A 13,133-nucleotide genomic window follows, 5' to 3' on the forward strand; every position below is an offset into this window, starting at 1 on the left:
GCTGTTTTTGGAGGAGACAAGCAGACATCACTGTGTTTGCCCTGGTTCAGTCTCGCTTGTGACCAAGGTACAATATGTGACACACATACACACACACACACACACACACACACACACACACAAATGACTATTATGAAAACGATAGTTTGTTGTACAGTTCGAGGTTCACTTCCGTTATTTGGTACGATTGCATTTATACCAGAAGTGAACCGTACCAGAGTTCACATGAACCATACCCCAGACCACCTCTTTCAGAAGACACATTCAGACTAGCTAAACATACCGTACTATGACGTCAAACGAACCCAGGTGCGGACCAAAAGTGCTAGTGTGAAAGCACCCTAAGTGTTTCAAACACCTTGTTGAACCATTGCCATGAATAATCAACTCTGAAATCAAAAATAATTACAACCTAGTTCTAGCAAAATGTACTAAAAGAAAAAGACAACTACTCCTCTAATTATCTTATTAGTATCACCAAAACCATTCACCAGCATCACATGAATAAGGTAAACTAGTGTTGGGAACTTGTCAATCAGATGGCTTCTTTTCATCTCATTGGCCAAAATGACCTGGAATATGGACCAGACCAAATGGAGATCTTCAGAAGTCCAGTGATGCGGATGTGTATACTCTAGAGATGTGCTAAGACACTCAAGGCTGTAGCTGGATTTCAATCAGGCTGTGAACTGTATGACAGGTGTCTCTTAAGAGCTGCCGGCCCATAAAAAGAGTTCAGTCCTGCCCTTGAATACAGAACAGAAGGATATAGATCACTACGCAATGAACTTTAACTGGCCAGTAAACTGGAGCGCTCTGAACACCACAGTGGAGAAAAATGCCCCATCTCACAGTCAGAAAGGAACAGACCCTCACATTCATGCATTATTATGTTCATTCCAGGGAAATAAAGCAGGATTGAAGAAAATGCCTTGTCCTCCAGAGCCCAATTAACTCCAGCAAAGGGAAGTCAAGAAAACAGTACTGAAAACAACACGTCCCTCCCACCAAAGACATTCTTTATTACACTGCCATTCTCTTTCTTAGGTTTGGGCTGAAAGGTTAAACAACAGAGCGCCCGAGCCTCTTCATGCATAATTTCGCCAGACTTCTCATCAACCTAATTATCAAAATCAAGAGAGTCATTTTGATGCTGTTAGCTATGATTACTAGCTTTTTCGCTAAGCAAATTTGTTTTACCTATAAATACTGGGTAATTAAATTCCACACAGCAACACTGTATTTAAATGAGAGAGCTGCTCTTCTGAAAATGAGGTCAAACTAAATTTGTACAATAACACTGAGGACCTTTATAGTCATCAAGTCTGAAATAATGAATTCACAAATGAAAAAAAATAACAAGATGCTCTTTCTCCCTGCCAAAACACCTGCCTGTGTCAAATTACACCAATTAGCCAATCAATTAATGTGCAGGGAAGATCAAACAGAGTATTTGACACTGCAGTTGACTTAAGACCAAGCGTCTGATGTGTTTTTAACTAGAATTAAGTATTGGAAGAAATCTCCACTTCTAATTATGTCCCATTCCCACTCTCAGCCCTGTGTGTCAATTCTCTTCAGGAACATGAATTAGTTCATTTAACTGGATTCCTCCCTGCCTTCTTAATATGCCCAGCTATAATTTATAACGCAATAATAAAACATCCAAAAAGGCTGCAATTAGTCCCACAAGTTGTGAAGATGAGCTATTAAGGTCTCACTGCGGCTTTATCAAGTTCACTAAGCCAGAATCCTCATCTTCATGGCATCTCTCATAAATTACACATCTAGGTTAAAACAGGTCACACTATCCGATCTCCAGTGCTGTTGAGAGAAATGCTTTCAGACAGCTCTTTAGCCAAGTATCAGTTAATGTAATGCGCTAATGAAAGAGTATGACATTGACATGGTATGGGCCGATATTTCAGGTTTCTGCTCTTAAAGGCCTGAAATCTCAATAATAGAATGCTTAGATATCCAAATTATTATGGAATACATTGACTTTGTACTTTTTAGCTGAAGAACTCTGCATTAATAACTTATAGAAAGGCAATGTGATTGTTAGAATCCTTTAGATGTGACATTTTTTAGTTCTACTGGCAAAAAAAAGAATAAAAAATAATAAAAATAAAACACATTATTACGGTAGATTATGCTTCATGCTACTTGTCTTGCATAATTTGCCCTGCAGACATAAATGATAACTTAAAGTGGACCTTAAAGCGTGAAGTCATGGATCATCTATAAATCATTGCATCCTTAATCTGAATGTAAATATAAATCAATGCAGACACAAGGCACAATGAAAGGTCTTTATCTAAAATGGTTGCTCATTAAAAAAATAAAAATAATAATAAATAAATAAATAAATAAATAAATAAATAAATAAATAAATAAATAAATAAATTTCCTTTCCAATTTCTGTTTAACGAAAATATTTTTTCATCACATTTTTCAACATAATAGTTCTAATAACTTATCTCTAATAACTGAATTGTTTTATATTTGGCATGATGACAGTCAATAATATTTTACTAGATATTTTTCAAGACACCGTCTTTCGGATAAGACGTTAAACCTGACTCTCTGTGGTGATTAAAAAAACCCATGGCACTTCTCGTAAAAAGTAGGAGAGTAACCCCAGTGTCCTGGCTAAAGTCCCTCAATCGGCCCTTACAATCATGGCCTCCCAATTATCACTGTCTCTCCACTCCTCCAATAGCTGTGGTGTGGTGAGCACACTTGCGCCGTTGTCCTGTGGATGCCGTCGCATCATCCAAGTGGATGCTGCACACGGGTGGTGGTGTGGAGAGATATGTATATATTTTTACACAGTATATGTATTTATATATTTGTGTTTCGCAGATGGCGGTTATATCCACAGACGCTGCGGAAAATCCGCGGGTCGTGTAGGTGTTGTAATAAAAAAAAATCTCTAAATACGAATGTGTTTATAAATGTTCAAGACTCCCTGGAGTACTTTTTTTTTTTTAGAGATTTTACCAGATTTGTGTGTGTTGAGCATCAGTTAAGACAACATTAGCACCTGTCCGCTATAATTGTGGGAAATCTGGATAATTTAGAGCTTTTGTCAGCTAATTTTATCTTCTAGGTTTAAAACAATTTTTGGGGCGGGATCAAAATTAGAAACATATCCTCAAATGCTAGTGAAGTGATGATGCATCGGTTTCTCATTATTATTCAAAGAGTAGTTTTCTTATCCTATGAGAAGACCCTGCTTCTTAATGAGAGCATGTGCTTTCCGAAGGCAAGGCACACCTCCCTGGCTGTGAAACCCAATGACTGGGTGAGACCGTATCAGTGCACAGTACGGGTCGTATGGGTCTGTTGCATGTTCTCCCCGCAATTCTGTCAGGGCCAATACAGCAAAGCTGTTGGTTTGCAGCTAGCATTTTTGTCGAGAGTGCTGTACGAGAATTGGAGAATGGCAGGCTTTGTCTTTTATCAATTGAGTTCGTTATCATTCATACACATCGCCTATTTCTGTGCTGCTGTGTTTGCCATATATTTAAAACCCTCCAGATCAGCAACAGGGTTAATGGCTGGATTAGACAGGACAAGAGACCTGCTGCTATGCTATCCACTGTATCTGCATTCAGACCTGGGGATTGAAGAGGAGAGAAGTCCTTCTCATTTATAGTGTTTATATAAACATGATAATCTTTATAATCATATAACAAATTGTGGTTCTGTGTATATGAAATTATGAATAACAAATGTAGCATGACATTAAATTACTTACTGCTTGTTTATTTGCATTTTAATTTTGTAAAGTATAAAATCATGGGTCTCCTCGCAGTTTGTGTCTCATTTTTTTGAGCCAACTGACAACAGTTGTTCGCTTTCCTTTTTTTACCCTGCTCTGCAGGCCATGCCCACTTCTCCCTCTGCTCGCAGAGCTCCACGCCCATCTCGGAGCACTCTTTAAAAAAATTCTGAGGTAGGCTTAAACCGAAAGAAGGGGGTTTCATTGGCCATTTAATGCATCTTTCATCAGACAAACGGGTCCTAATTTGCACACAATTTTTATTTTCTTTTAAATACGCGCAATGTGGAGGTCCATTTGTTCAAGCAGAGAAGGTAGGCAAAACTATGTGGATAATTAAAAACAAAACAAAAGGAAGGAAAGAAAAGTGCCATTCTGAAAAGTCTAGATGATTTCACTATATGACGCATTAGCATTATCAACACCAGCTTGAGTCATAAATACAGTGTATATCAAAAATATTCATGGATGAAAACGCTTGAGTGTTCACACCATAGACTAATTATGCTGTCGCTAATTGTCTCATAATAAAAAAGTGCAGATGTGATGTAGATAGATTTAGACAGCTTTCATGATTATAATGAAAGCAATATCAGCACTTTTCAATGTACACCAGAGAACAACATTTCCAATTATAAAAGAAAAAAAAAAATAGAAATGCCAAAAACACCACTAAATCAGAAGCCAAGAGAAAGCACAAATTCTTAATAATTGTCTCCTGTATGTCAGCGCAATCAACACAAAGCCATGAAAAATAAATAAATAAACAAAAGAAAATAACTTCTTGAGCTTCTCCAAAACATTCAGAGAACATAAGATTCAGACTTAAAAAAAAAAAAAGTGAATAATTGACTAAAATCTGTAAGTGAGGCAATATTACTATCTCTATAATCAGTGATGTTTTTGAACTGATGGTTTTGAAAGCATCCTTGGCCTGAAGTAGTAAAATAATCTGATTATAGACAGAAAAGCTGAAACATAACAACGTCTCTTGTTGACAAACCTGGATGCTTCTGTTTTTTAAATTATTATCAAATACACAAAATTGAACAGTGTGAAAAGTGTGTGTAAAAAAAATATGATGTAATTTCTCAATGTTTATAAAAAACCATATCAGTACTACACTATATATATATATATATATATATATATATATATATATATATATATATATATATATATATATATATATATATATACAGTTGAAGTCAGAATTATTAGCCCCTCTTTTAATATTTTTTTTCTTTTTTAAATATTTCCTAGATGATGTTTAACAAAGCAAGGAAATTTTTTACAGTATGTGTGATAGTCTACAGAACAAACTATCATTATACAATAACTTGCCTAATTACCCTAACCTGCCTAGTTAACCTATTTTAGTCTTTAAATGTCACTCTAAGCAGTATAGAAATGTCTTTACAAATATCTAGTAAACTATTATTTACTATCATTATGGCAAAGATAAAATAAATCAGTTATTAGAAATGAGTTATAAAAACTATAATGTTTAGAAATGTGTTGAAAAAATGTATTCTCCGTTAAACAGAAATAAAATAAAAAATAATTCTGACTTCAACTTTGTGTGTGTGTGTATATATATATATATATATATATATATATATATATATATATATATATATATATATATATATATATATATATATATATATATATATATATATGTACAGCAAAATTGCTTTTATGTATTTGATAATATTTTCAATGTATTTAATAGGCTCTTTTCAATACCACAATTGGGGAATCTCCTCATCCACCACCAGTGTGCAGCGCAGCGTCGGTAGCCATATTGTGCCAGACCACACACCACACACCAGCTGATTGGTGGTGATGAGTGATGAAGCCATTTTTGATATGAGGAGGGTAAGGAGGCCATGATGGACAGTTGGCAAATTTGGCCAGGATGCCAGGGTTAAACCCCAACTCTTTTTTTCAAAGGACATCCTGGAATTTTTATTGACCACAGATTGTCCCCATCAATATACTCGGGCGTTAGGACCCACACAGACAACAGGTTAAGCGCTGGCCTCACTAACATCATTTCCATAACCATTTTTCATACTACTACTACTAGGAGAAAAAAAAAATCTTATTATTTATATATATATATATATATATATATATATATATATATATATATATTGAATTGAAATGGCATTGGACAAAATAATGTATTTTTATTGAAGTAAATGCAGTCTCAGTAAGCATTAGCAACCTCAAAAAACTTTTGAACATCAGCGCATCCACAAACACACACACATACCCGAATTTCAAAATCCCTCAGTATAAAAAAAACTAAAACATTGTATCTGTATACCTTGTGAATTGATGCAAGCCACAGTTTGTGTCCTGGTTCCATTCCCGCAGGTGCCATTGCTGGGCACACAAGCACTCTCCATCTGCACCTGCCACCGGAAGCACAGTGGATCCTCACAGGGCATTGACTCCAGGAGATGAGCACAGTTCTCGGTTCCAGATCCTTCCTCCAGCACATCCCTCCTCCTCTGCTTGAAGCCTGCGAAACCGACCCACAGACAGGTGGATTAGAGCCATTGTGAGGGGAAAATCAGTGCCAGTTTCTGACCAGTGAGTTCTGAACAGAAACTCTAGCGGTGGCTAAATATGCCTGTAATAGAAACTCATTTGAAAAGGCTTTCTGTCACAGCTTTTGTTAGCAGAATAAATTCCTCCTCCCGCTCGGCTGTAATTTGCCTGAATACACTCTTTTCATTCACTCATTTGTAAAGCTATGAGCTATGACTGCAAACTGAGATGCCAGTCATGACTGAAATATTGCTGGAAAATGAAAATATTACACCTAAAAGTGCAGATTAAACACTAAGGAAAAACAACATTGTGTGGCTGAGTGTTTTTTATTGAAGGCAGGACACTGCAGGTAAATAGGTCTCCGTGTATTGCCAGACCAAGAGAGGGCACTCTTGTTTAAATTCTGACTGTTAGTGCCCTCTACACAGCTTCTACGGACCATATTCATCCAACCCAGGCTTATTCTGAAAATGTACCTCTATATACATTTCTGGAGAGCTATGTTTTAAAATTTTTTTCAGTTTTTCTTTTCGCAAATCCACCAGAGGTCGCTTTGTACGCTCTGAGATCTCAGTTTCTCTTGCGACCATTCAAGCCTGCTGTTCTCACATAAATCCACCAGAGGCCGCTGATGACTGATTGTTTGACTAGCTTACTGACTGACTGACCCACCCTCCTCCTCCTCTAAACCCAACCAATAGTGTTTTGGTCAGCTGGAAAGCTGGAAAAGGAACAGCGTCATACCGTCCCCTAGCGTTCGTTTTAAAAATGAAAAGCAGCCATACGTACTTCTGGCTACATACCTCCAGAAACGTATATTGTTTTTCAGAATGAGCCTAGGTTGTATTAATGATATTTAGGCATGCCAAATACACGATGTGAAGATTTGAAAATAGGAAGGTTTCATTACAATGAAATGCATTCTAGGAATTTGAGACATGGGAGCCAGGACTTCATTGATCTCTATAGGTTTATTGTATCATACCAAAGACTATAGAATACACAAGACATGTCACTCCTATGGTTTTGAATTGGAAAATGTGTAGTGTGAAATGAGAAATATATCCACACAAAGCTTGAAACAACTTTTAAATAATGCAACTACACATAAAAACAAATTATTTTTGGTTTTGTAATCTGTATGAAACAAATGCAAGGTACAGTCCATGCCATCAACCGGACATCATATGACAGCAAAAAAGAGTCACAGTCGTTTTGGGAGATCTGCCATAAAGACTAAGTTGTGAATTACTTCAGAAGATCAGTGTTATGAGACGAGGCATAATTCACAAGATGATAACCTATAAAACGGTCATAAATGAGGTTGCTGTCGCGATCTACTTTCCTTTGAATACTCATGCACATTAGATTGGGTACCCTTTCCTTAGAAACAAAACTATGAGACAGTTGTTGTTTAATTTTATTGGTTGTTCTAATTATGTAATCATAAGCTTGGCAAACAGTTTGGAAGAATTTGATGTTTCCCCGTTCAAACAGAATGCTCCATCATAACGCCAAGAGGCATATCAAGATAGCTGCAGAGTAAAATGACTTGAATTTGATCATATATGATTTGAAATAATCTGTAAGCTCTTACACCAAAAATAAAGAAGATAATCATATACAGTATGGAAATGTTTTCTTGAGGCAGCTCGTTCATAATCTGTGATTTACAGATAAGTAACATTGTTCATTTTTTTATTTTTTTTTATTTGCTTGCTCTGCAGATGCTTGTATTGTCTTACTCAACTTTAGTGATGGAAAGCAAATTTTATGGAATGGATATTTTTTTTAGCTTTTTTTTTTTAATAATATATGAATATATCTACCCATACGTCAAATTTAAAATTTCTTCTAAAAGTACAAATAGTACCTTTTTACACAAAATTATACTTATTCTAATTATATTAATATACTTATTCTGGTTTGCATTGGTTTACATTGTGCACTACTGAGTGTGTCATAAAACATGGTATGGGATGATGTAGATTCCCGTCCTCTGTTACTGAGTTTTTTTTTTTTTTTTTTTTTTTTTTTTTTTTTTTTTTGCTGCCTTTATTACTCATTTGGTGTCCAGGGGCCTCATGTATCAACGCTGCGTACGCACAAAAACTTTGCGTACGCCAGGTTTCACGCTCAGAATCGCTCACGTTTGGATTTACTAACAATGAACTGAACGTGGGAATTTGCGCAGGTTCACGGCAGGTTTCTGGCAGGCGTACGCACATTTTTTGTGCGTGTCTGTTTTATTTCCATTGGCGACTCCTAGAGGCAGTTGTGTTAAATTCTTCTCTACAAAGTGTCTGATCCTTGCAATGGCGTCTGTATGAGACGGGTTCATATAGTAGGTATGTAAGATTTCCATACCATACAGTTGACCAGCTAAACATTAAAGCACAATTTGCAGCGGTCGCCTGTTTTCCCAATGTAATCTGAGCTATCTACTGCACGCACATTGCTATAAAGACACTATGTGAAGATAAATTTGCATGCGGGAAACAGAAACATTTCCATTCAATAAATGTGCAAATAAAATATGATGCACAAACTTATTGATGATTCCTACTTGTCTTTCTCGTGATAAATAGTGGGCAAAATCTGATATGTAGCGGGGAAAAAAAAGAAGAATGAATTCATCAGACGCTGGATTCGAGCCGAGTTATGCTCGAACGTGTCAGTACACGATCAAATGCTTCTTATGAGGTGCGCCACTGAGACTGCAAGGGGTACTGCAATGTTTTACAGATATAAACCACACTAATTCTTTTTTAAATGCACTCAGTGCGATGTTCAGACCCAACTGTGTTAACCGTATCAGCTAAACTCTCCCACTCTATTTTTTTTCTTTTGTTGTTAATTCCGCCGAACAAACTTGCAAATAACACCGCTTTTCTCCGGTCTACCTCCGAAAGCAGCACCTCCATTTCACATTCTGTTCAAAGTTTCTCTTTTTGCTTGCTTTTGCCGTTGCTTTTTCGTTGGGTTTTTACATTAGCATAGTCATTAGCATATTCATACGGGGGAGGAGGCAGGGAGGGGTTTTGTGCTCGTGCATGTTGCGCTCAGTTTCACGTTCATTCGGATGTACAAAAGAATATGCGTGAAATTAGGCGTACGCAGTGTTTCATACATCTGAATTTTTTTCTGCGTACGCACATTTACAGCTTTGTGCGTACGCAATGTTTTAGTAAGATTTCCACGCAAGTCTTCGTACATGAGGCCCCTGGTGTATGACTATTTGCTCTTTGCTTTTCAAATGGGCTCATAATTGGCTGTCACCACATCTCCATTACAAAGTGATGGATGGATGGAACAAAAATTAATTATTATAGAATATATAATAATCCTTAATTCATTAATAATTTACAATATACCGAAACATTTTGCACTTTATTTTTATTTACTTTACTTTGTATATACTAATGTTTAAATAAGATATGATTAAACCCGGCCCACTTTACAATTTAATTTAATTTAAAGAAATCAAAGTGAATGTTTTGTTTTTTTGGACACTAGTCATGTTAGTTATCTGTATCTTTTACTAAAAACGGTATGCATCAAAACAACATCAAAACAGCCAAATAAAAATGCAATACATTAATATAGCTTCAAATAAGAATTAGTTGAAAGTAGAATTTGAAGTTTGATTTAGGTACAGTAGATGCTGTTGAAATGAAAATCTATGGCTTCTGGTTTGTTTTTGATCCTTGCCTTGTTTCTCGTCTTGACCCATTGCTGCCTAGTCTAGCCTCTCGCCTGCATATTGACCATGATTATTGGATTACCCTTTTGATATTGTTTTGCTCCTGTTTATGACCCTTGCCTGTACAACCTCAATTATTAAACTGCAAGTGGATCCGCAAGTTTGCTCTCAGTGTCTCCTTCATGACACAAGCAAAGTGTAAAATTTTATTTCCGCTAAACTGAAAAAAAATCCCAAAAGCCCAAAATCTTGAATTTACCAGGTGTATGAAAACTAGCATTTATCAAGATTATCAAGTAAAAAAAAATCCTATTAGGCCAGCTTTAATTAATATTTCATAAATTGGCAAACATTCTTAAACCCAGCTCTAGACAACATCAATATGCATTACAGTACAGTGTGCGAGGAAGCAAAAGAAGAATCAGGCATCACTCCAAGCATAATTTATCAAACAAGATGATCTGATGGCTAATACGAGGGTGGGACGCTAGCAGTCTAGATATCATCTGATCCTGTTTATGGTCTGTGATGGTGAGATACTAAAGTTGACTATGTACATGCCAGTGCTGAGATTTGGTTCATCTCGTACTCCTGCAGGGGGGCTTGAGTCTGCAGTCCTGGAAAAATCATAGTGTCAGCCAAGCCTTTGAAATAATCAAAACACCCTACAGCTCTGAACATTGCTTTGACATCAAAATGACAAACTCAATAAGACAAGAGTGTATTGTGGGACAAGAGATCTGAATATGTAATGTAGATGCATGTATTTTAAACCTTAAGGGGGTTTGTTTAACTTAATGCACAACATAATTGAGTAGGCATAAACAATATGCTGTATGTAAGAACAGACGTGTGCTATATCATTTTGTAAATTACATGTAGAAACCATTTGTTAGGTATTAGAATTTAAAATGTGACTAATATATAACACTAGTATGTAAGTATGTATACACAGCAACAAGTTTTGTGCAAAAACATGCTCAATTTTGGGTCTTTTTATTATTATTTCTGAGCTATTTGTTTCCAAAAGCAACAAGCCAATAATGAGACTGTGAAAGTGTGTAGCTCAGTGTAGTTTTTAGATATGGCTCTTTTTGTGTGCTGATTGAATATTCTCATATGTACCTGCTGCAAAGTATTGTGCATTAGAAAGGTACAAAATATCCATCGATTATGCAAATCAAAGTCAAGTATAAAATGTGATCCTGCTGCAGTCTTCCTACACTGCATGGGAATTGGCTATATTTTGTGGTGGTATTATTGTAGCAATGATTTTTATTTATTTATTTATTTATTTATTTATTTATTTATTTATTTATTTATTTATTTATTTATTTATTTATTTATTATTTTTAATACAATTACCATGCCCGTCATGACCATACATCTTTTGTATATATTTGTTATGCTGTAAAAAAATGTCAGTAATTTTGAAGGAAAAAAAAAAAAGTAACCTGGTTAACAGTAAGTTTCCTTAAAGTATACTATACAGTGAATAGCCATAAATTGACTTTCCCAGAACTCCCTCCTTGACATTTTACTTTTCTTTTTGAAATCTACAGATACAAACTAAGATTTGATAAACAAGTTTCAATAAAAGAAGAACTTTATGTGATGTTTTCTTTCCACAGAAAAAAGTCCAAAATCCAAGAACAAATCTCAAATTTTCAGGTGCATAAAACTGGGCATTTTTGCCTACAGTGTCTTGCCTTAAGTTTATCAATAAAAACAAACAGAAATTATGCCAGCTTTAATATTTTTTTAAATAAATCAATAAAAAGTACTGTCTTTTAATCAACGGTAAAAAAAATAAAGTGCTTAAGGTAGCAAAAAAAAGCTTTTTAACAGTAAAATACTAGCAAGCCCAGATACCAGTATTTTACTGTAAATTTGACAGTATATGTATATAAAAATCAAGATAGAGATGCAAAAATTAACAAATTTAAAAATATACAAATTTTAATTCCCTGTTTAATCAAAAATATCTGTTGTCCTAATTTTAGTACATTAAAATAATTTATAGGATGTTGCCATGCTTTTTTTGCCTACAGTAAATCATTTCTCAACCACGTTCCTGGGAGACCACCAACTCAGATTTTCCAAGGCTGTGTTCGAAACTGCGTACTACTTAGTAGTTACTGCATTTGAATTTAAATGTACTCGGTTGTTAGAAAACTATGTTCTATAATGTATGAATGGAGCAGTATGAATAGAACTCGGACGTACTACATTCACCATTTTGTCATGATCACGTGACCTACCTGCATGAGTTGTGCAGTTTCATTTTAATTCATGAATTATCTTGCGGGGCATTCTATTGCCGGAAATAATAAGTCATTCTGGTACTGTTCACATACTGTTTTTCGAACTCCATGAATTCCGACATACTACTATTTGCATACTGTTTCTAGCGTTTTATGTATGGAAGTATGCGATTTCAGAAGCAGCCCATGTCTTCTTAACCATACCTGATTCAGTTCATCAGTTCATTAGCAGAGACTAAATTGTAATGGCTGTGAAAGATGAAGGAGACATTTAAAACATGCTGGTGGACCTCCAGAAACATGGTTGAGAAACACTGCAGTAAACAACACTACTTCTTCTAAATACTATTTACCTTATAAAAAAGTATATTGAAGTTGGCACCAACAACCTTGTGGTTAGTGGTCCTTTGCCAATAATTTCCCTCTTTCTGCTCCCCGCACTTGCCTATATATCTATGATCTCTACCGTACCCCATTACCTACACAATTAAATAAAGTAAAAAAGGTCAATATAATATTCCAGCGTATTTATACTTGTTAGAATATACAATTTATTTAGCTCGTTGATACATTAACATTATCTGTTAATATATATTTTTTTTTATGTATGTATTTTTGTTGTACAAAATGTATGTTTTTGTACATATAATATATGACATTCACTTGAACCCATGCGCTAAAATGTACGCTTTGTTTGCTGAAGATAAACATGACAGGCCGAGGGTGTAACAAACAACTTCCTGCACCTCTGCGCCCCAAAAGTAGCATTCTTCTTTTGAAGATGACAACAGCTCAATCCCAGGACACTGAAAGA

At 35.5% G+C, this 13,133-nt stretch overlaps 1 protein-coding gene across 4 annotated transcripts in view; it reads right to left on the minus strand.

Annotated features, from left to right (window-relative positions):
- thsd7ba (thrombospondin, type I, domain containing 7Ba) overlaps positions 1-13,133 on the minus strand; it is a 402,275-nt gene that overhangs the window by 177,448 nt on the left and 211,694 nt on the right. For all 4 annotated transcript variants that reach the window (XM_073912504.1, XM_073912505.1, XM_009304519.5 and 1 more), the window contains one exon: positions 6,123-6,320. In XM_073912504.1, coding sequence (XP_073768605.1) covers positions 6,123-6,320 — 198 coding nt within the window. The remainder of the gene's footprint in view (positions 1-6,122; positions 6,321-13,133) is intronic.

This window comes from Danio rerio, chromosome 9 (genome assembly GCF_049306965.1).
Source record: "Danio rerio strain Tuebingen ecotype United States chromosome 9, GRCz12tu, whole genome shotgun sequence".
Taxonomy (NCBI): Eukaryota; Metazoa; Chordata; class Actinopteri; order Cypriniformes; family Danionidae; genus Danio; species Danio rerio.